Consider the following 23,616-nt stretch of genomic DNA (forward strand, 5'->3'; position numbering starts at 1 on the left):
TTCATAGGTTAAGATTCCTTTTTAGAAGTTTTGATAAAATAAAGAAAAAAACCGCACTCTCCCTTAGGAGCGGAGCCAACCTCAGAAAAATATATTATTTATACGTGATTAAAATTTATTTTTATATGATTATAGTAAATGTTAAACTCCCTTTAACTAAGTTTTCTTTCAAAACCCTTAGTTAAAATCTTAATTTTTTTATTTTTTTTTTTGAATATGAATCTCCTTCATTGAAATCCTGATTCCGCCTCTGCTCTCCCTAGTTAAAAAACATCACCCAATCTAGAGCCTAATTACAAAAAAAATAGTGTTCTTCTATGCTTCCCTTTAGATCTACGCTTCCCTTCAGATTATTTAAGAAAGTGAGGACTAATCAAATCAATTATCTCAAGGAACTCAACACGCTTCTTTCCATCAAAAATCTCATCACAAATTATGACCTCCTTGTTTTGAGGATCCTATAAAGGCCCGTAAAAGAAAGAGTCGGCAGCGCAAAGAGTGGAGATACGCTATCAGAAAGCATTCCCTTCTTTTCACCAACCTCTCGGATAAACCATAGAGAGCATCATGTTAGATATCAACACTAGAAAGCTAAAGCCAGATTACACACCCAACACAATGCAACAAAAGATTTGACATACTAATTACAGTACTACATAGACCGGTAGAAGACAGCAGTCCAAATGCGCTAAGCATTCCAAAACTTCCAATAGATACTTAAGATGGCATCTAGGTAGACAAAGGTAGCAAATCAGAAGCATGCAAAAAGCCAGCAATTGTGGCAAAGAACATAGATTAGAACCAGTATATTCTTTCTCAACATATATACCACTAGATAAAATTTCCGGTGTTAAAGTAAGCATATCGAATGAAAATAACAAATTTACATCTTTGTTCATAGAAGAGACGAAATGAAGCTCAACCCACGAAAACATTAAAGATCAATCGAACAACTACAAACATGTAAAAGAAAAAACTGCATCAATAGCCATTTCAGATAAGAGTGAGCAACTACTTCAGTCAAATGTTAAAATTTATGCCACATGGAAAGGATGTTGCAACAAGGTTTCACCGGGATTCGCTTTAAAGGAGAGTGAAAATTAGGGGCCAGAAAAACTCAAGACATACTAATTCAAGGGAAGGAAAAGAGAACCAGAAATCTTAAATAAATGTAAAGGAAATTATTCATTAATCAAGCTCATACAACAATTTCTTGTTTACAACTACAAAGCCAAGACCCACAACTTAGATAATTACACACACACAATTCAGATTACACCAAACACAATAGACAAAGGACTTTCAACAAAAACAGCTGATCTGCATGCACTTGTTTAACCAGATATGTCAATTGCCTTGACCTCAGGTTTCTTCTCCTCTTCTTTCGGAACAGTTACAGTGAGCACTCCATCCTCCATAGCTGCCTTAATTTCCCCTGTTTTCGTATTCTCCGGCAGCCTAAATCTCCTCAAAAACTTGCCACTGCTCCTCTCCATACGGTGCCACTGATCATTCTTCTCCTCTTGCTCTCTGCTCCTCTCACCGCTTATCTGTAGTATCCTTCCTTCTTCAACTTCGACTTTCACTTCCTCTCTCTTGATCCCCGGAACGTCTACTTTGAAGATGTGCGCTTGTGGGGTCTCTTTCCAATCGATTCTTGCATTTGCGAAAGCAGAGGTTTCACGAGCAGAGGAGGGGGTGTTGGCGATTGTGCTTGAAATTGGGAAGCCTTCGAACGGATCCCATAAGTCGAGGGAGAATGGGTCGAAGATGTTGCTCCTGCGACCACCGAAGAAGCTTGGAATCAGAGACATTTTTTGGGGACTTTGTCGTTTGAAGAAGACAAAAGATGAACTATTACAGAGCTTGAATTTTTCTTTGATTGTAGCGTTTAATAATTTGCTGATGACCAATGAGAGAAGATGTCGTGATATTTATAGGCGATGATGAACCAAGAAACTTAATGTAATTGGAGTGTAATCTAGGATGTTCTCAGAGTATTCGACGATATTCCCCACAAAGCTATCAAATTCGAGGCTAATCTAGGATGTTCGTCGGTTGATTTTTGATAAGAGAAATAAGAAGCTTCTACACTATTCCAGATATTTTTTCTGAAGGGTCACTGCACATTTTTGCTCGTGAAGTCATAAGGTCGATTGTATTCGTCTTAAATTAAAAATGGAACGAAAGAAATATATAATGACTTGACGCTCTTACTATATTCGGACTTGTTTCGTCAATTTGGATCCTTCTATTCATTACATTGCCAATTCAATTCTTAAATTCAACAAAATCACATATGTAAGCAAATTAAAATAAAGAGATTAATTTTAGGAAAAATTACAGAAATTAGTATCCTTAAGATTATAATTACAATAAATAGCAACACTTTTTTAAAATTATAACTAGCAAAAGTAGCAATATTTTACTTATTTCATAGTAATAGAACAATATGTATTTTTCAATTGTGCATATATATTTATGAGTAATATATATATATTTGTATATGTATTTATATAGCAACATTTTACTTAAATACAAATACAATTTACTATTTTTCGTAATTATAAAACTGTTGCTATAAAAGTTATAATTAAGGTTACAGAGTTACTATTTCTGAAACTTTTCCATTATAGGAGCTCTTAGATTGAGTTGAAAATCACCAAAACAATCTGGCAGCTCATAATCGATATGTCTATTTCATTTAATTCAATCATACTTTTATTATATTATTTTTAATTAATTATTATAAATTATTTATATATTCAAAATTAATAATATTTAATGAAAAAATAAAATAGACATATATAACATATTTGTTTCTTCAATTGTAATTTTATTATATCACTCCTAACTAAGTATTATAAGTCATCTATATATTAAAAAATAATAATATTTTATAAAATATAAAATAAACATAAAATAATAAATTAATGTTTGATGTTTTAAATTAAATTGACGTCTTATATTGAATCCACTTAAATTTTTTTCACAAGTATTTAATTTTTTTTATATCATTTGTAACTAATTATTATAATAATTTAAAACATATCTAATTCGCTGCTTTAATCGTGATTTTACTATATCATCCCCTAATTAATTATTATAAATTATTTAAGTATTAAAAAATTAATATAATTTCATAGAAAAAGTAAAATATACACAAAATAAAAGTTAACTCTTAATATCTTAAATTAACGTGTCGACTTAAATAAGATTCATTTAATTTTTTTTATAAATATTTTTTATAATAGTTTTTTATATTACTTTTAATTAGTTATTATAATTCAATTAAATATTAAAAAATAAATACTAATATTTAATAACTGACACAAAATAGATATAAAATACTCCCTCCATTTTATTTTACGTGTCATAATTTGACTAAGGATGGAGTCTAAAAAATAAAAAAAGACTATGATTTTTTTATCAAATTGTCTTCTATTAAAAAAAATGTACTACTAGTATCTTTAATTAAGTGGAACCTCATAAGTTGTACCAATAAAGATAAAAGTGAAATTGTATCTTTAAATAATTATTAAATAAGAAAATATGCATTCTTTTTTATATAGACCCAAAAAAAAAATAACGAAACATAAAATAGGATGGAAGGAGTAACAAATTAAAAATGATTGAATGAAGTATTTTGCAACGGTAATATCTGTGTCAAAAACGACTTACTAATATCTAAATGATTAAATTTAAACAAAATATTAAATACATAGTTGCGAATTAAGAACTGAATTATCAAAATTTATTTTTTATTAGACATAAATGAAGCATAAAATACGTAAATAAGGGAATTAATTTTTTGTTACTATTTTATCATTTCAATTCACTTGACAACATTTAATCAAGCATGGAGTAGAAAAATAAAATGCTTTTGAAATTCGTAAATAAATAAACGTTAAATTTTTTACGATCATAAAATATTTTATCAAAAAATAAAACAAAAATTGTAAAAATAAATTGTTTCTTCTCATCACTCACTACATGCCACTATTTACTTACAATAAATAGAAATTATGTTAGGAACACAAAATAACCGTCCACCATGAGAAGTCCAACAAGGTACTACAACCAAATACCGAACAAATAGGAGTAGTATTTGTTATAGCTCTCGAGGCTTGAGCATTTCTAGCTGAAGCTCCTGGACTCAAAATCTACCTTCCTAGACCCACATCCTCATTTCGCGGTCTCCGATTTTGTGATCCAAATTTAGTTAATTCGATTCTGAAAAGATCGCGGTGCAACTCACGGTTGAAATTTTTTAAGGAATCTATGATGGTAGTGTATTATAGAAGTGCGACTTAAAGGGTTGATTTTAATATAATGATTCTCGTGTGTTATTAAGAACTTTTACTCCTCCCACTCTTCGATATAATGAATTCCTCCTCCTCTCTATGATTTTTCTCATCAAAGATTTTCACTTAAATCTATGTGTATTCATCTTATCTATGCATGTTCGTATATTTTACACGGACCCTTCATGAGTCTTGAGATTTGGATATCTTCAAACAAACAGACACTGCAATAGAGAAAAACGGAGAATGAATGACATTTGGCAAGCTAGTAACGTGACTATATGAAAGCAGTATTAGACCTGCAAGAAAAGTGAAGGAGCTGATGATTCCACAAACTTCATAAAAACAAAGAAATAATACTGAATAGATTCACTACATTTGGCCATGTCAGAGCTGCAGCCAAGTAGAAGTTGTACTAAATATGCCCCACAACAACTCACTTGGCTACTAATTCTGCAATCCAAAAACCGTCACACATATAAATCCGATTACCAAAATCAAAACTTTAACAGGAAAGTAATCCTATAGGTTAAGGCTCCTTCAAAGAAGTTCAGATAAACTTATTGTCTTTCACAAGAATATGTAATTTAACACAGTAACTTTAATATTAATTCAAGTTTAAAACAATAACATTATAGAGTTAATCTTTTTAAGAAGTATATATTTTTTTCAGAAATTTAGATGAAATAAAAATGTAAAGCCAAATCCCCCAACTTCACAGAACGTCCTTAAAAAATAATTCCCTTTCATTTTACCCAAAATTTTAGAATCTTCCTTAAAATGACTTTCAATTCACTGTACCCAAAGTTTTAGAATCTTCCAACTATAATGGTACCTCAGATAATTAAATTCGTCAAACTCAGCGATTTGATTGATCGCAAAAAATATTTTAAAGACAAAAAGTTTGTATTTCAGAAAAAAAATTCCTACCAAAAGCTGTTGATAAATGTAGATTTATATAATCATCAAATGCCCCTTCCAAAAAATGACAATGATTCATCAAACAATGTGTATCCTTTAAAAAATCATATGTCGGTTCATTCAAAATATCTTTTTTTGAACAGGTTCATTCAAAATATCTTTTTTTGAACAGACAACTATCTGAACAATCATTCTTTTACAAAAGAATTGTGTCCCTTTATTTTTTATTCACACCAATTAAACCCAACAAAATCAACAAAACTAAATTAACAAAGCACCCTTCACCCAAGTAAATATTATCAGCCAATTTAGAGCCTAATTTAGAAAAAAAAAAAAAAAAAGAGGAAGGTGCTCCTGCAACGCTTCCCTTTAGATTCGTCCCTTTAGATCATTTTAAGGAAGTAAGGACTAATCAAACTTATCAACCCAACAATATATAGATAGGTGTTAACCCCATAATAAAAGAAAAAGTAGGATAATGCAATTAGAAAGAGTTGGCAACGCAAACAGTGGAGATGCACCAGCAGAAAGCATTCCCTTCTTTTCACTGACCTCCCCAGATAAATTATAGAGATAACATCATGTTAAATAAATATCAACACTAGAAAGCTAAAGCCAGATTACACACCCAATACAAAGCTACAAAAGATTTGACATACTAATTACACTAAATAGACCGATAGAAGACAGCAGACCAAATGCACCAAGCATTCCAAACTTCCAATGGATGCTTAAGATGGCATGGCATCTAGGTAGACAAAGGCAGCAAATCAGAAGCACGCTAAAAGTCAGCAATTGTAGCATAGAATAGATTATATTCTCTCTCGACATACTACTAGATAAAATATCTATCAAATTAAAAGAACAGTCCAGCGTACTAGTAAATATATCAACTATAACTTACAAAATCATAAAAGTCGCACAATAATTTCATTGAAGCTTGATACTTCGTAAGTGAATGAAATTAGACAAACATATATCTTTGTTTATAGAAGAGAGAGAGTATGAAATGAAGCTCAACACACAAACATAACAAAGATCAATCGAACAACTACAAACATGTGGAGAGTGAGCAACAACTTTAGTCAAAAACATACAAATGCAAGGAAGGAAAAAGAGAAACAACAATTTAAAATAAATGCTAAAAGGAAATTATTCATTAATCAAACTCTCACAACATTTTCTTGTTTACAACTCCAAAGCCAAGACCCACAACTTAGACAATTACACAGACACATAATTCAGATTACACCAAACATAACTTACTAAGGACTTTAAAACAACAGTTGATCTGCATGGACTTGTTTAACCAGAGATATCAATTGCCTTCACCTCAGATCTCTTCTCCTCTTCTTTAGGAACAGTTACAGTGAGCACTCCATTCTCCATAGCTGCTTTAATTTCCCCCATCTTCGTATTCTCCGGCAGCCTAAATCTCCTCAAAAACTTGCCACTGCTCCTCTCCATACGGTGCCACTGATCATTCTTCTCCTCCTGCTCTCTGCTCCTCTCACCGCTTATCTGTAATATCCTTCCTTCTTCAACTTCGACTTTCACTTCCTCTTTCTTGATCCCCGGCACGTCTACTTTGAAGATGTGAGCTTGTGGGGTCTCCTTCCAATCGATTCTTGCATTTGCGAAAGCAGAGGTTTCACGAGCAGAGGAGGGGGTGTTAGCGATTGTGCTTGAAATTGGGAAGCCCTCGAACGGATCCCATAGGTCGAGGGAGACTGGGTCGAAGATGTTGCTCCTGCGACCACCGAAGAAGCTTGGAATCAGAGACATTTTTTGGGGCTTTGTTGTTTGAAGGAAACAGAAGAACGTTTAATAAAAAGCTTGAACGAATATTTCCTTGATTGTAGCGTTTGATATGCTTGAAAATTACTTGGTGAAGACGAATTAGAGGTGGTGTCGTGGTCTTTATAGGCAATGAATGGAGAGATTTATGCGATGGGAGTGTAAAAAAGTTAGATGTTCTCCAGAGAATTCAATAATATTCCAGAAAAACGTATCCAATTCGAGGGTAATCTGGGATGTTCTTTGGTTAACTTTTAATAAGAAAATTGCGAGGCTTCTACTATATTCTAGATAATCTTTTTGAATGAGTGATTTTTGTTAGTTTTCTAAGAGAGTACATGTCATTACTTAAAATTAACGATTATAATTTAATTAATTAAAATAAATTTTAATCATAATTAAGATACTAAATATTTTATATTTTTACTTTCAAATTTTTGGATAATATCTCAGTTATAGGTAGACTATTTTATAGTAAATATATTTTTTTAAATGAATCTCGCTCTTTCTACCTTTTCTTTTTTGGATTTGCGCTGGGTTTCTAATTTGTGGATAATATCTCAATTATAGGTAGACTATTTTATAGTAAATATATTTTTTTAAATGAATCTCGCTCTTTCTACTTTTTCTTTTTTGAATTCGCGTCGGGTAGGATTTTATTTGAGGTTTTTCCAAATTCGCACTATGTAGGGCTCCATTTGAGAGATAGCGCTTCCAACAGAATTTTCTTTATGTCCAAAATCAAACTCTCGACCTCTGATTAAGGGTGAAGTAGCTCCATCCGCTGCACCACAACCAATGTTGACGACCTTCTCTTTTCCGAAGCTTCTTGTTTTCCTATACTTCTTCAGTATATATTTTCCAATTTCACTTTGGTTACTTTTGATTTTATTTTAATCATTAGACACTTTCTCTAAATTAATGATATTTCAATGTTTTCAATAAACAGGTCCTTTTCTAATTATATTAATTGATATTTTTTATGATAACACTGATGATGTTGAATTATGTTGTTATAATAATTTGATAAAATTATATATTTATATTTTTAAAAATAGAATCTTTTTGCTGTTATGATTATTTTTGGTGTTGTAGATTTTTTTTATTTATTGTTGTGGTACCAAAAAAGAAAAAAGAATAGGCTAAGTTTTTTCCTATCCTATATTCAATTAAAATTAAAAGTAACTCACATAAATCCCTGATAATTTCAGCAATATTACATAAAATCTTGTTTATTTTGCTAATTACATCTTATCCCAAAATTTTAAATTGATGATACATATGTTAAGCAGTGATACATATCTAAAAGTGATACATATGTAGCAGATCAGGTAATTATTTTAGGAAGCACCGATTTTTTGAGATTTTAATAACATAAATCTCGCCTAAACTGCTACAAGCGGTGAAAACGCAATTCCTTTTGTTAATTGTTCAACATTGAAGCAAACCACATTAGAATCTCAATTTTTTTCAAACTTTGGAACAAAAAATTCAATATTCAATTTTTTTTTTCTGAATTTCTTCAATGGATCTCGTCACTGTGTTGTTGCGTCATTCTGGGGAATGGATTTTTGAAACAAGATACGATAACTATCTGGTTGACGAGATTGTAATTCATAAAAAAACGTCGTACCACGATTTAATGGACGCTATAGCAACTCAATTGAAAATTGACGTATCTCTGAAAAGAATTAATGTTAAATACGTTGTTCAAGGCAATTCATCAGTGTTGGAGATTCATAATGATATGGCTGTGAAACTTTTTCTTCAGATTTTGAAAGCTGAATCTATATTCGGGAAGTATCCGCTGTGAATTACAACAAGTGATATAGTAATTGACAGTGATGGTGTTGACACAGATAATATGATGATTGAGTGTTATGATTTTGTTGAGCCGTCTGATCTTGCACTTGGTGTAGTTCGTAACGTTGAATCTCTGGCAATTGTTAATGTGGGTGGTGAAGAACTAATAAGTGATTGCTATAATAGTGTTGTTAAGGTGAAGCAAAAGTATATAAACAAAGATACACTTGTCTCGGTAATGCGTAACTATTCAATCAAGCATAGGTTCAATTGCAGAGCTGCAAGATCTGACAAGCAGAGGTGCATTTTTTAATTTTTTAATGACAATTATTGATTTATTTCACAATTTGATTCATATAACTAGTTATTCATATAAGTGAAGCAAATGAATATCTAGAAGCTGTAGTGATACATTTGTATATCTGGAAGCTGTAGTTATTCATATAAGTGAAACAAATTTGATTCATTTCCATTTTTTAATGACAATTATTAATTTATTTTGCAATTTAATGACAATTATATCTGAAAACCGTAGTGATACATTTGTATATTAGTTTATGTAAATATTGTGGCAAATAACAAGTGATTCATATAACTAGTTATTCATATAAGTGAAATAAATATCTAATTGTTATTGAAGTTGATATTTATATATATGGTGATTCCTATTGGTCATTAATATAATTGATTATTAATCATGTTAATGGATATTCATATGAATGGCGATTCATCTTGATGATTCATATAAACTAATTGAAAATACATGTTATTCATATTACTGGTGATTCATTTAACTGGTGATGCATGTAACTGATTTTTAATTTTGTTGATTTATGTAAATGGTGATTCATATACCTGGTTTTTTATGTTGGTGCTAAATCTAACATAAGTTTCAAATAACCAGTGATTCATATAACCGGTGATTCATATAAGTTTTAAATAACTCTGGTGATTCATATAAGTTTTGAATAACTCTGGTGATTCAAGTGATTTATATAATTAATTAGTTTTGAATAACTCTGGTGATTCATATAAATGTAACATAACTAATGGTGATTCATATATGTAGTTTTTTATGTTGGTGATAAATGTAACATAAGTTTCAAATAACCAGTGATTCATATAACTGGTGATTCATATAAGTTTTGAATAACTCTGGTGATTCATATAAGTTTTGAATAACTCTGATGATTCAAGTGATTCACATAACTAATTATTCATATAGGTGACACAAATAACTAATTTGTATTGTAAGTGGATTTTTATGTATATGGTGATTCATATTTGTGATTAATATAATTGAATATTCATATAATTGGTGATTTCTATTGGTGAATCATATAAACAGGTTATTCATATAAATGGTGATTCATATAACTGTTGAATTATATAATACAAAAGAATAACAGATTAAGTTCATATTAGCGATATGTGTTAACTGTTTATTCATTGGTTAATTGACTCATTTTTTTATTGAATTAGTGATTCATATGGTATATGGTGATTCATATATAAATAAATTAACGTAACTTCATATTTGCGACTTTTTTTTTGACATATATTTCAGTTATATCTTGTTGTGCAAATCGCCGGAATGTAGTTGGGTATTCAAGGCGTCCTGTAAGCATGGTACTGATACATTTATAGTACGTACCTTCAACGATGAACACACCTGCTCAATAATGGACAAAGTGTTTGAGCAACAACATGCAACCATTGCCTTTGTAGCAGGAATAACAGCTCCAAAGTTAGTGAACTACAAAAGAATAATCACCCCAAGTGACATTATTGAAGATATAAAAAGGAAACTTGGTTTGGACATAAATTATATGAAGGCGTGGCGTGCTAAAGAACGTGCTTTAAAAATGTTGAGAGGGCGACCAGCTGACGGATATAAGAAAATACCTACCTACGTATACATGTTGAATTCGATTTATCCCAATTCACATATAAGGATGCATAAGTCTCCTGATAATCAGTTCATGTATCTATTCGTAGCACTACAACCTTTCATTAGGGATTTGGGTATTGTAGGCCTGTTGTGGTAGTAGACGGTAGTCACATGAAAGGACCATATCAAGGAACATTCGTTTCAGCTAGCACTCTTGATGGAGCAGGTATTGCATGTAGTGGTTTTTTTTTTCTTACAAATGATGGTAATTGTTATATAAGTTAGACATAATCATTGTGTAATTTTATGTATCAGGACATATATTGCCGATTGCGTATGGGGTTGTAGATTCTGAGAATGATTCATCCTGGACGTGGTTTTTCCAGCAATTCAAGTGTGCTTTCGGTGAGCGTGATAATATGTGCGTAGTCTCTGATAGACATGAAAGCATAATCAAGGCGGTTAGTATGATCTATCCATGTATACCACATTTTTCTTGTATTTGGCGTCTTTGGAATAATGTCTGCACGAATTATAGAAAGAGTAAGGACAAACTGAGCGACGAGTTTTTTGCCATGGCTAAAGCGTACAAGTTGGATGTATTTGATGAGCTTATGTGTAAAGTGGGAAAGATTGACAATAGAGTTAAGGTATATTTGGAAAATGTTGGATTTGAAAAGTGGTCACGAGTTCATGCTCCAATAAATAGGGGGGGAGGATAATGGCTTTCAATATTGCAGAATGTACCAACCCTCGTTTTGTTGTGGCTCGTGAACTACCAATTTTAGATTTTCTTGAACAGGTCAGAATCTTATTTGGTGTGTGGAACCGAAAAAATATAGACCGATCTAACTTTCCTTCTAAAAATTCATTGGGAGGTTGATTTCAATAAATTCTTCAATTGAACGAGGCAAAGTCATCACGTATGATGGTAAGTTAAATAACAATATGTATACTTTAACTAAGGTAGTTTGCATTTTTTTTAACATTCTGATAACAGATGTACCAAAGTGATACATCTAGGAGTCATATGTATCATTTTGATACATATGATGAAATATGCTTCTACTTGAAATTGTGTTCTTTATATTTAATTAATCTGCGGCTTTTATGGTTCATATATTATGTTGACTTACATAAAACTTTATGGAATTATATTTTCAGATTAGGGAATCAACTAACTACATATACGGTGTGTATGAAGAAGGAAGAAAATACATTGTTCGGTTGGATATTAGAACTTGCAACTGTGGTAGATTTCAGCTTGATGAGATACCATGCACGCACGTTATTGGTGTTTTGAAAAGCAAATATGTAAAGGAAATGAAGCCATACTGCTCAGATTACTACAAGAAGGAGGCATTGGTGAAGACTTATGAAATGCCGCTTTGTCCAATGCCCGATAAACGAGACTAGCACGTACCATCAGAGGTTTTAGAAGATGTAGTTTTGCCTCCAAAATATAAATGCCCACCAGGAAGACCCAAGAAAGGTAGAAAAGAGAAAAGTAGTGAAAAGTTTTCATCAACATCAAATCGTTGTGGCAAGTGTGGGTATGAAGGCCACAACAGACGCAGTTGCAACTACTTTCCAAAAGAGATACTTGTCTTTAAAGTTTAATCAGACATGTTTACTTAGTTCAAAGTTTTGAATTCAGTAATTAGAGTTAATTATTCAAAAATTCGTTGCTTGATATATTTTGTTTATAATTGGAAAAGATATGAGTTTGTAAGATTATCATTTATAATTCATTATTACTATTATCTTATGCAGATATGTTAAGAGGTACTGAGGAAAGCTAGTGATGCATTCCGTAAATGAAATTATAAAGTGATAAATACTACTATTTAATGTCAACAGGTTAATTATTGTTAAAAGTTAATCATATTGTTTTCAATTGATACATATTAAAAAACTTAATATTGTTATGTGATTCATATAAACCATTCGTGTAAAATTAGTTGTTTCATATTAGAAATTAACATTGACATGTTAATTGGTGATACATTTTCAACATATTAGTTAAATTTTATTCATTTCTAATGTCTTTTAACTGGTGATTTATTTTAATAATATAAATGGTTATTCCTGAAACTAGAGATTCATTTTAACTGGTGATTCATTTTAATAATATAATTGGTTACAGTTTATTCAGGTCTAATCATTTCTAACTGGTGATTCATTTTAACCATTTGAAAAATGATGATTCACATAATTAGTTATTTATTTAACTGATTATTCATGAAAGGGGAGATTCATATGATTACATATCATAAATGGTGATAACAAAATTCAACTATAAAGTTGTATTTGGTGATTTATTTAAAAACTGGTTAGTAATATAAATAGTGATTCATATGGTATTTAGTGATACATATTATATCACTTCTGTTTGTTAACAAAATATTGATGATACATATCAATAGATAAAACTAAAAATTTGTGATAGATTATGTAAACCCACAGAAGTACTAATACCATATATGCTTCTAAGTTAAAATGTCATGACACTTCATACAAAAAAACCACAGTTCATGATATATCCAGAAATCCCCAAACATAAGAAAAATTGAAAAACAAGAATTCCACAAATATAAGAAACCAATTTCCTTTTGTCACACAATAAATGCTAGAGAACTACGGTTCAACATCAATCATCTTTGTATCCTCAGATCGAATGAAGGTGCGTTTAGGCTACGCGAATCTTGGTTCTCACTAACATATCCAGTGCACGCCTTGGTCACACCATATTCCCATAACAAGGATGCGTATCTTGTACGATGCTTTTTCGAATTAAACTCTGAAGATGGTATTTGATGCCGGTCACTTAAAAATTCAGCATATGCTGCAACAAACAAGCCACAGTCCCTGGAAAACAGTAAAGTAGGTATTTTATGTGTTGTCGCAAGCTCTTACTTAAAATAATATATTCAAAAGAATAAATGATACTTACAACGTTCCGCTTGATTGTTGCACAATTCCATCAACAATGTGAACATTGAATGCATGCTGGTCCGTCTTTTCCTTGTATGCGTCTAGAAGTGACCAGTCTGTGCGATCTTTTTTCTCAAAAAAATCAGATATTATCAAATAAGTTGACAACATTTTAGCAAGCTCCTTTATCTCATCAGCATGACCTCTATGACCTTTTATCGAGTCGTAAACACGAATGGATCTTTCCTTGAGTACTATGACTGTCAACACCCAGTGAAACGGACCTTTACAATTTATTGGCACATAAACCTCGTCAATCAAATGCCATGGAATACCAGCTGATATGCATATTCCTTGCATAATCTCACAAATTGATCTCTCCACCGAAGTCACTTTCAATGAGCGAATGTTTTTGACATGCGAGCTAAGATCAATCTCAGAATGACTTCTGTGATAATGAGTGTATGTATCATGGATGTAGTTCATGAAAATGCAATTCACGGTGGTATATCTATATTCACTGGTTGTATCTATTTTTGCTTTCTTTCTAACATAATAGAATACCACATCGATATGTTGTAATAAAAAATTATGATTTGTAAGAATAGGTGATTCATATAACCAGTGATTCATATAACTGTTGATTCATATAAGTGTAGATTCATATAGTTGGCTAGTACAAATAATCAACATTTAATTACTTCAATCATTAACAAATATAATAATCAGTTGTTCATATGATGACACTAACTCATGCTTCCTTATTAAATTTTAAAATTAAATTCAAGTTAGACAGTGATACATATGATACCCAGATGTATCACTATTGTAAAATCAGATTGTGCTTTAATAATAAAAAGGTTAATTGTTATATCTATATATATATATATATATATATATCTTTGAGGTTTTTCTCATCATTCCAACAATTACTTGATTGCGTCATGTAATAAAATTAACTTTTTTTCACCGGGTGTGCAACTACAAAATCAAGAGTTGATTTTAGATCAGCATGTTTGGCCGTGTAGTACTCATCCTTTCCTTTTCTGAAATCAAAGTATAATTCATATAAGTATTGAAAGTAGTACATATATATGATATTGTGAAAAGTGATTCATCAATCTTACTTAGTAGCATGTGGATTGTACAGTCCAGCTGACATCCAAACAGAGAACTTTGAGAAGAGATCTTCAGCATATGGTCCATTAATGTTGTGACCTTCAAACGGATATTTTAACTTTTTATGCGTCTGGATGACTTCTTTATCTTTTGACCCAGAATCAAACACACTGACAAATGGTGACTGATATACTTTTGATGGCTGCCTATTTCTCTTGGAAGTAAGCTTTCTTACATATTTTAGATTAGTCTTGCACACAAGGACCTGAGAAATAGCTGCAATATCGTTGTTGCTAATATAACACTGACTATCAATGTTGTCTTACCGATCACATGTGTCAATAGTTGCAGCATCTTCATAATTGATCCCTGTTGGATAGGTAGCAAGTGATGGTGGTACGTAAAAGGTAATAACTTTAGAAAAATCTTCATCTGTATTATGAAGGGCTTTTTCAAATTCCTGTGTGACGTATTTAAAATGAAAAGTTAGTGTTATAATGAAGTTTAGAATTGAAGTTCCTAAATTATGTGTATGTATCATAATGATACATATGGATCATTATGTATCACTATGATACATCTGAAAAATTTACATAACAAATCACCAACTTCATAAATTTTATTTATTAGGCATCTATAATAAGATTAAAACATTGTTACTGAAATTTTTTTATGCCACATAGAAACTTAAAATAAGGTTGTGATCTTCATAAAGAACTACTTCAAATTATAAAATAAAATTCGTTATAAGTAAATTGATATTACCCTTACGCGTTCTTTCATTATAGCTTCAACTATTTCAGCAACTATAATATACCTATCATCTTCTTGCAGCTTGTCTGCGTACGAACTCTCAGCTTCCTATTAGTAATTAAACGTAACATGTTAATATAAAACAATTGAAAACATATGATGAATCAATCACTGAAAGTTTGTTTAAATTGTCTATAAGCATCAAAGTGATACATATGATGTCAGATGTATCACAGTGATTCATATGAGTAACTTAATAAATACATACACACCATTATATTAACAGTTTGAGCAATTAAGAAAATAACATCTAAACTATTAGAAGGTAATATTTTTGAGCAAGTTGCAACAAAATGATAATATAATTAAGTCAATTTAACTGCCTTCATGGATTCCTCAGTTTCTCCTTCATTGACACCTAATTTAGATGATTGACCAGCAGCATCTACAACATTATAACTTTTAGCATCCGTTGTGCGCTCATTAACGGATTGAAGAGGATCCACTTCTATATTCGGGTTGCCTTTTTCACTTTCATGCATTGGATATTGAGCAACCTGCAAGATAAGAAATTAAAATAATACAGTAACATAGTGATACTAGTGATAAACTATGAATAGTTTGCCAAATGAAGCAAAACCTTCTTTCACAACTCCCAAAAGTCCTGTATACTGATCGACCATCAACTTTTGGAGATTATTGAATTTCATGTCAACCTACATTGTGAATAACATTTTGGACTTCATGTTAACCTATAATATGTTTTAACATTAACAGAACAAAAACAACAAAATTTTATACTTACATAAGTCCTAACATAAGACTTTATCTCGTCCAAATCAGACTTGAATAGTGATAGCTTTTCCTCTGAAGCAGCAGGTGCTTTATCAGCATCCCTCATCTCAATATTAGGCATAACTTTGTCTTTATCCAATGAAACTTGGGGCTCCGAACGATCAATTGAAGAATCTGCCAAATTTTTATCTTTGGACAACTTGTCTGACTGTTTTTTGGACTTTGCTGCTCGTGATCAAACCTTTTCTGACACCTCAACTATTTTTTGTTTATTCGCAGGAGGATATGAAGATTGACCAGTAGCAAGCCTCATCTTTTTTAGAAGGCCTACACTAGGAGGTGTACTAAAATCATCAAATTCAGTCAGAGCAGTCCTCTCAGATTGTTGTTGTACAACTACTGTATGTGCTACATTTCCAGCATCATTTGTTGAACTAAACATCAAAGGATTTGGCAAATCAAGATGGTTCAATTTTTGTATACAAGCTGCAAAAAAAAAGTAAGACAAAAGACCAAAAATTATAAGTACCTTAAAAATTAAAAATAGACATACAAAAGTATAACGGTGAAATAAACACTACCTTACTAAACATATTGTCCATAAGATCCTCGTATCTAGGCTTGGGTTTTACCACTTTCAATTCACCATTCTTGGAATTAAATTGTGAACACGAACGGCAAGTGATTCATCAACTTTGGCACAACATTCGTACCACCAAATCTGAAGTGCGTATGGAAGGCCACTTAGATGGTAAAACTTTTGGACCTCATTCATCGACCGGCTAATAGAAGCCATCAATTTCTCAAAAGTTACTTTTCTCCATGAAAAACGACTATAACTTCCATCATCCACCATGTGGAAGTCTCGGATAGGGATATTAATTTTATCTAATTGGGAGAACACAAATGTGTGTATAAAGTACAATATTCCAATTTTCACCGCATCTTTCATATTTTCCCCCCATTTTTTAGTCAAGAAAAGATCGACCAACTCACCTCTTTTCACACATGATGGCGAATTTGAAAAATATTTTTTTTGCAGTCGACATGGTGGAAGCTCTGAATACTCAAAATCATCAACATTGCCTTGGAATTTCAAGCCGGTAACGATAGCAAACTCATACAATGAAAATCTTAGAATTGTATTGTTGACCAACACCCTTTGTTGATCTTTACATGAGTATTGGACTTCTAAGGTCATCAAACACCTTGCTATCGATCCTTGAAAATTACAATTGGGTAGGTCCAGAAATAACCCAAAACAAGTGCTTCAGAACATTCAAATTCCTTCATCATTCAGGACTTCGTTAAGCTTATCTACCACATTGATATTATGTGTACTACCAATCCTTACATTGTGGGAAGATCGTTTTTTCACAAGCAAACTAACATTCTGTCAACAACACAAAGCAGCAGATGATTCATAAGTCAACTGAATCACATATTTATAAATTACAACAACAAAAAAATGAGTAAGTGCTATCATTTGCTGATTTACTTATATGAGTAAATATGTATAAACAAAAAAAGTTATCCACAGAGAATAAAAGTCACAAGCATATGAATCACCCATATGAATCAACTGTTAAAAGTAACAAGCATATGAATCACCCATATGTATAATGTGTCACACATATGAATCACCGTATGAATCAACAAATAAATATGAATCACAAAATAACCAATTATTCTGTATGAATCACAAATAAATATGCAGTTATATGAAGCACCCTTATGAATCACTAGTTAAAAGAATCAGTTATATTAATCAATATCTATGAATCACTATCACCATATATGTATCACCAAATAAATATGAATCACAAAATATCGAGTTAATCTGTTAATATGCAGTTATATGAAACACCGTTATGAATCACTAGTTAAAAGAATCAGTTATATTAATCAATATGTATGAATAACCATCACCATATATGTATCACTAATTAAATATGAATCACAAAATAACCAGTTAATTTGTTAATATGCAGTTATATGAAGCACTCATACGAATCACTAGTTAAAAGAATCAGTTATATTAATCAATATCTATGAATCACCATCACCATATATAAATCACCAAAAAGATTTGAATCACCAAGTAACAAGTTAATCTGTTAATCAACAATTATATAAATCACCCATATGAATCATCATTTAAAAGAACCCAGTTATTAGTTGCGAAAATAAACCTGCTTCGACAAAAATTTGGGGATTTGTTCAATTTCATATCGATCTTCCATTTGCATGTGGGAAACTTGATTTTTTGCAGCAAAAACTTCTCTTAAAATCTTTAATTTTTCAGGATCATTCCGCTGTTTTGATTGGTTTTCACTAAAACCTAATTTGGTGCAATCAAAACTGTCCGGAGTAAAACCCATGATCTGATTACTATCATGAACAGTTTTTTGTGTTTCAATTTGTGAAATCCCCAAGCTGAATGAGGGTGAATCTTCATTAGCCATTGAAGATAAAACAAATTAACACAAAAGGATTTTAAAGCATAAACAATAAGCTAACCTCTTTGAAGAAGTTGTCACTTTCTGAAATTAAAGGATGAACGGTTGGAATCAGTTGAATTATTGAAGAATAAAGTTGACTCAAAAACTATTAAAATGGGAGAGCTTTTACGGGAATAATTTGTGGTAAAAAAAAAAAGATACGCGTAAAAAGAAAGAGATATATGGCGTGAAAAGAGGAGATGTAAAAAGAAAGAGAGAGATGACGTGAAAAGAGGAGAAAAAATAGGGTAGGTAAGGTATATCATATGTATCACTAGTAAATATGAAAATAGGGATTTTATGTAATTTTTAAAATATTAAGGGATATTATGTAATATGGCGGCTTAGATCAGGGATTTATGTAATTTTTCCTAAAATTAACATGGTATTTAACCCTTTAAAGTAACAATGCCATGGGTAAAACCATCCAAACACTCTGTTAGGAACACAATAACTGGCCCCCATGGAAAGTCTAACAAGTACTACAAATTACAAACAAGATAGGAATAGTATTTGCTATTATAGCTTTGAGCATTGCTTGCAGAAACTCTGGAATCGATCAATGGCGGATAAGTTAGGTCTCCCTCTTCTACTACTATAAATCCTCCACCTTCAAAATCCTTCTTCCAGGACCCTCCGATCAACATTCAGTGTATGTGATAACTTTGCAAGGTGTGATGTTCCTATTTTTTAAACGGACCCTTGATGAGACCAGCTATTGGTTTCATCAATTTTTTCTAGAACAGAAACTGCACATACAAAAAAAATAAAGAAAAGCAGAATTTGAACGACAATAGAATTTGAACGACAATTGATTTGGATGGTCGTTTGATTGGTTGGATGGGATATAATAATAATACGGATGCCTATTGCAAAACTATATCTTAAAATTATTATCCCGATCCCACCAATCAAACAACCCAAAGATTTTTATTAACTAAGCAACGCAACTAGATCTTTTGCAAGCACGGGAGATGACAGATATGAAAGCATTATTAATCCTGCAGGCAAAGTGAAGGGGCTGATTGTTGAAAAAAACAAACATACTAATATGAATGGGCTGATGATTTCACAAACTTTAATACTGGATATTGTCATACATATGTAAGGAAGAAAATCCCTAATATTCAGTAAGTGCAGCAGCCAAAGCCAAAACTTGTTCTACATATGCCGCGTACATAACATACAGCTGCAATACGTTTAAGATTGACGATGCACTGGCTACTAATCTTGCATCGGAATACCTTCACGAGTAGATCTGAAGACCAAAATCAAAACTTTGACAGAAGAGTGATCATATGTGTTAACGGTCCTTCAGAGAAGATCAGATAAACTAAATTAATAAAGCAGCACTCCTAGTAAATACCATCACCCAATCTAGAGCCTAATTTACAAAAAAGAGTTTTCCTTCTAAGCTTCCCTTTAGATCATTTAAGAAAGTGAGGACTAATCAAACCAGCAATCTCAAGGAACCCAACACGCTCCTTCCCATCAAAAATTGTCTTCAATTTCTCATCGCAAATTATGACCTTCTTGTTTTGAGGATCCTACAAAGGTAACATCATTAAGCATCTAACCAACAAAATATAGATAGCTGTTAACTACATAAAAGGATAATGCACTTCGGAAGAGTTGGCAACACAAACAGTGGTGATCACTAGCAGAAAGTATTGCCTTCTTTTCACTGTCTTTCCCACGTAAAATATAGAGATAAAACATCACGTTAAATGACAGTAATAGAGAGCTAAAAACAGATTGTATATCGCACAATACAACGCTACGAAAGTATAACGCACTAATTACACTAAATAGACTAACATCAAGCCCACGTGATATAGATTAGAACCAGTATGTTCTCTCTCAGCATACTTCTAGGAAAAAAAATATAAGGTGGGAAAGTAACCATATCAATCAAAACTTCAAAAAATGATTAAAAATCACTAAAGTTCCACAGTAAGTTCATTGAATTTTGATGCATTATAAGTGAATGAAATTCGACAGATATACATCTTTGATCATAAAAGAGATGAAACAACGTCCAACCAACAAACAAATCAAAGATTGATCAAAACAATTAACATGTAAAGTAATAGATGCATTGACAGCCAGTTTGCAAATTAGAAATTTTGGATCTTTCTCAAACTAAAATATATAAGTCCTACATCTTCTCCATTATGCATCCTGATGAGAGTTTGACAACCAAACATGAAAAGGATACTGCATCAAAGTTTCACCGCGATTGGTTTTAAAGGGGAGTCAAATTCAACTAACAGCTCAAAAACATAGATCATCAGCTTGATACTTTTGCCCATAATGCAAGAACATGAAAGAGTTCAGCGGCATCTTGCTTAGTTCTTAGTTTGGCCGCCACACCAAATGCATATCAATAACCAGAAACTATAACAATGATTCAGATGCTTCAGAAGTCGGAACCATACTACTACACAGAAATACATTCTAGTTTTCTCAATCACCCCTTTTCATTAGACATGATTTCTTGCAAGACCAGCAAATGAAGATAAGTTTTTCGAACTGACTTTCTATAGATTTCCACTTTTGCATCAGTTGACCAGTTTTGATCCCACAGAAAATGTGAAAAGCGTGCAGCCGAATCCTCAACAACAGATGAGGACAAAGATTTATGTTGCGTTTTAAAAGACTATACCATAATATGGGAAATGGAGGTACCCCAATTTAACATTGACATGCAAAGACAAATTAGGAATTTAGCATATAACCAGAAAAAGCTCAGCAACAGCCATGTATGCACATCAGCTAAGATTTACTACATACTAGTATAATACTACACATCTAATAGTGCTAAGATTTACTACATACTAGTATAATACTACACATCTAATAGTGCTAAGATTTACTACATACTAGTATAATACTACATATCTAATTACTAAGAAAGTTAAAGTAAAAACCCATGATTTAGAAAACCAAATAAATCATAAAACAAATTTCACTACAACACAACATAGAAAATTACCAATGAATACACACAACATAAACCTATAATCAGGAAGAAACCCCACACTCAACCTTAAAACAATTGACAAGTTAACATAATCAGACAAACTCCACTCATTCTAGAGCTAACACAACTAACGAGCAGCCCAATAGACTAACGCTCCCGCTATGCACGGGCCGGACCACAAGGAACTAATGTCAGTAGCCTTACCGTTTCAACTTCTTGAACCCGTGACCTCCCAATTATATGGCAGCAACTTTAACAGATACTTCTGAAGGTCATTTCAGCTAACATAATTAAACCGCACAAGTATGTAAACACGTACCAGTACTAAACAGGCAAAATTCCCCATAGCGTCATAATAACATATTCGTTAAGCTTATAAGGGATAATTGGTGGAGCGTAAATAGGGTATACCTGAAGGTTGTTAGCTTTGATGTGTGCCCAAATCAACTTAAGGGCTTGAGTACGAGGAATCTCCGACATGCCACCAAGGAACGCCTGCATTTCCGGCGACACTCGGCGCGGCTTCATAATCCCCCTAGGTTCACGCTTCTTCGGCTCAGCAGCCACCGGCTTAGAAGCCGTCGCCAAAGTGACAGTCCGCACAGTGCGCACGTTAGCATGCTGAACAGCAAACGGAGACGGAAACTTAACGGAGGGAAACGGAGCTGACTTGGCAAACGACGCCGTTTCACCGGTTGAGAACGCCGAGAATAACCCCAAAGACACCGCCATTATATTGTTTCTGTAGCTTTTTGGTAATTTTGAATTTTGCAGAGAGATAAGTGTAGTGTAGCGAAAGGGTTTTTTGTGTCCCTAAAATATCAGGATAACCGCGCCTTTTGGATTTTATGTTTTATTGACCATATTGTCCTTTTATCTGCATTATTTGGGCCGCTGATGACTCATTATCAAGTCATCAAGCCCACATTAACAGCCCATAGTGCCAATTATCAAGCCCGCATTCAAGTTTCTGCTGCTGCTACTCTTCCTCTAATAAGAAATCAAACACTGCTTAGTGATTCTCTTTCAAGTTAAATTTTTGTGCACTCTGTATTTAAAATACTCTATACTATTAGGTAAATTTGCCCTGCTAAAAATGTTGGATAACTTGAAATAACAGGTCAAGTTTACTTGTATAATATTTTGATCTAAAAGCTAAATTATTTTTAGTTTGTGGGAAGATAAATTATTTTTTTGTTCACCAAAGAAAATGGTATCACCTTACGTCTTGGAGGTTTGGAAATGCGACTTTGAATTGGAACGGTCAAGAGAATATTCAATTTAGACGCAGTTAATATTATGTATATTTCATAGAAGACGTGATAATTCACTTTGTATGTCTTCCATGTAGACGATCAAAGCTTGTCAATCACACACAGATAAACAGTTTCGTTCTTATTCCTAGTAACTAGTACTTATTCTTTCCTTTAATATTAAGCCCCCCCAAAAAAATTCTTTCCTTTAATGGGTTGAAGCTATGCCAGCTTTAGACCTTGCTTTGCATAACTTAATTTGTATCCAAATGTCTGGAGTTAATGTTCATTTAACTTGACTTTTAAAACTATGCATACAGGTTTGAAGTTAGCATTTGCCGAGTCAATTTCGAACTCGCACAGTTGTAGTTGGAGTTTAAGTTAGAGTTGTGTTTGGATATGAATATAAATTAAAATTGTTTTTGAAATTTTATAATTTGTGAGAGAAGTGTGAGTTCCAAATATAATTTTGAAATTATATTTGAAATTTTTATAATCAACGCATTTTATTTTACTTTTTTTACTAAAATAAAATAATTTTCATAATCAAATGGCTATTAAA

At 32.1% G+C, this 23,616-nt stretch overlaps 3 protein-coding genes across 3 annotated transcripts; all 3 read right to left on the reverse strand.

Annotated features, from left to right (window-relative positions):
* Positions 1-1,161: 1,161 nt before the first annotated feature.
* On the reverse strand, positions 1,162-2,186 carry LOC107840199 (17.8 kDa class I heat shock protein). The gene has a single exon (XM_016683978.2). It carries the CDS (start codon positions 1,812-1,814, stop codon positions 1,335-1,337), a length of 480 nt encoding a protein of 159 aa, XP_016539464.1. The 5' UTR covers positions 1,815-2,186; the 3' UTR covers positions 1,162-1,334.
* A 4,167-nt stretch (positions 2,187-6,353) lies between these two features.
* Positions 6,354-7,356, reverse strand: LOC107840200 (18.2 kDa class I heat shock protein). The gene has a single exon (XM_016683979.2). The coding sequence runs from the start codon at positions 7,008-7,010 to the stop codon at positions 6,531-6,533; it is 480 nt and encodes a 159-aa protein (XP_016539465.1). The 5' UTR covers positions 7,011-7,356; the 3' UTR covers positions 6,354-6,530.
* A 12,509-nt stretch (positions 7,357-19,865) lies between these two features.
* On the reverse strand, positions 19,866-22,865 carry LOC107840201. Its single transcript, XM_016683980.2, has 2 exons — positions 22,213-22,865; positions 19,866-20,365 (listed from the first exon to the last, which is right to left on the reverse strand). Exons 1-2 carry the CDS (start codon positions 22,531-22,533, stop codon positions 20,246-20,248), a joined length of 441 nt encoding a protein of 146 aa, XP_016539466.2. The 5' UTR covers positions 22,534-22,865; the 3' UTR covers positions 19,866-20,245.
* Between the last annotated feature and the right edge of the window lie 751 nt (positions 22,866-23,616).

The sequence above is a fragment of the Capsicum annuum genome, chromosome 8, assembly GCF_002878395.1.
Source record: "Capsicum annuum cultivar UCD-10X-F1 chromosome 8, UCD10Xv1.1, whole genome shotgun sequence".
Lineage (NCBI taxonomy): Eukaryota > Viridiplantae > Streptophyta > Magnoliopsida > Solanales > Solanaceae > Capsicum > Capsicum annuum.

Coding starts and splice junctions, on each gene's coding strand:
- LOC107840199 (XM_016683978.2), bottom strand. CDS start 1,814: ATGTCTCTGATTCCAAGCTTCTTCGGTGGTCGCAGGAGCAACATCTTC.
- LOC107840200 (XM_016683979.2), bottom strand. CDS start 7,010: ATGTCTCTGATTCCAAGCTTCTTCGGTGGTCGCAGGAGCAACATCTTC.
- LOC107840201 (XM_016683980.2), bottom strand. CDS start 22,533: ATGGCGGTGTCTTTGGGGTTATTCTCGGCGTTCTCAACCGGTGAAACG. Junction 20,366..22,212: donor TCAAAGCTAACAACCTTCAG/GTATACCCTATT, acceptor TTACCTTTGTAG/GATCCTCAAAACAAGAAGGT.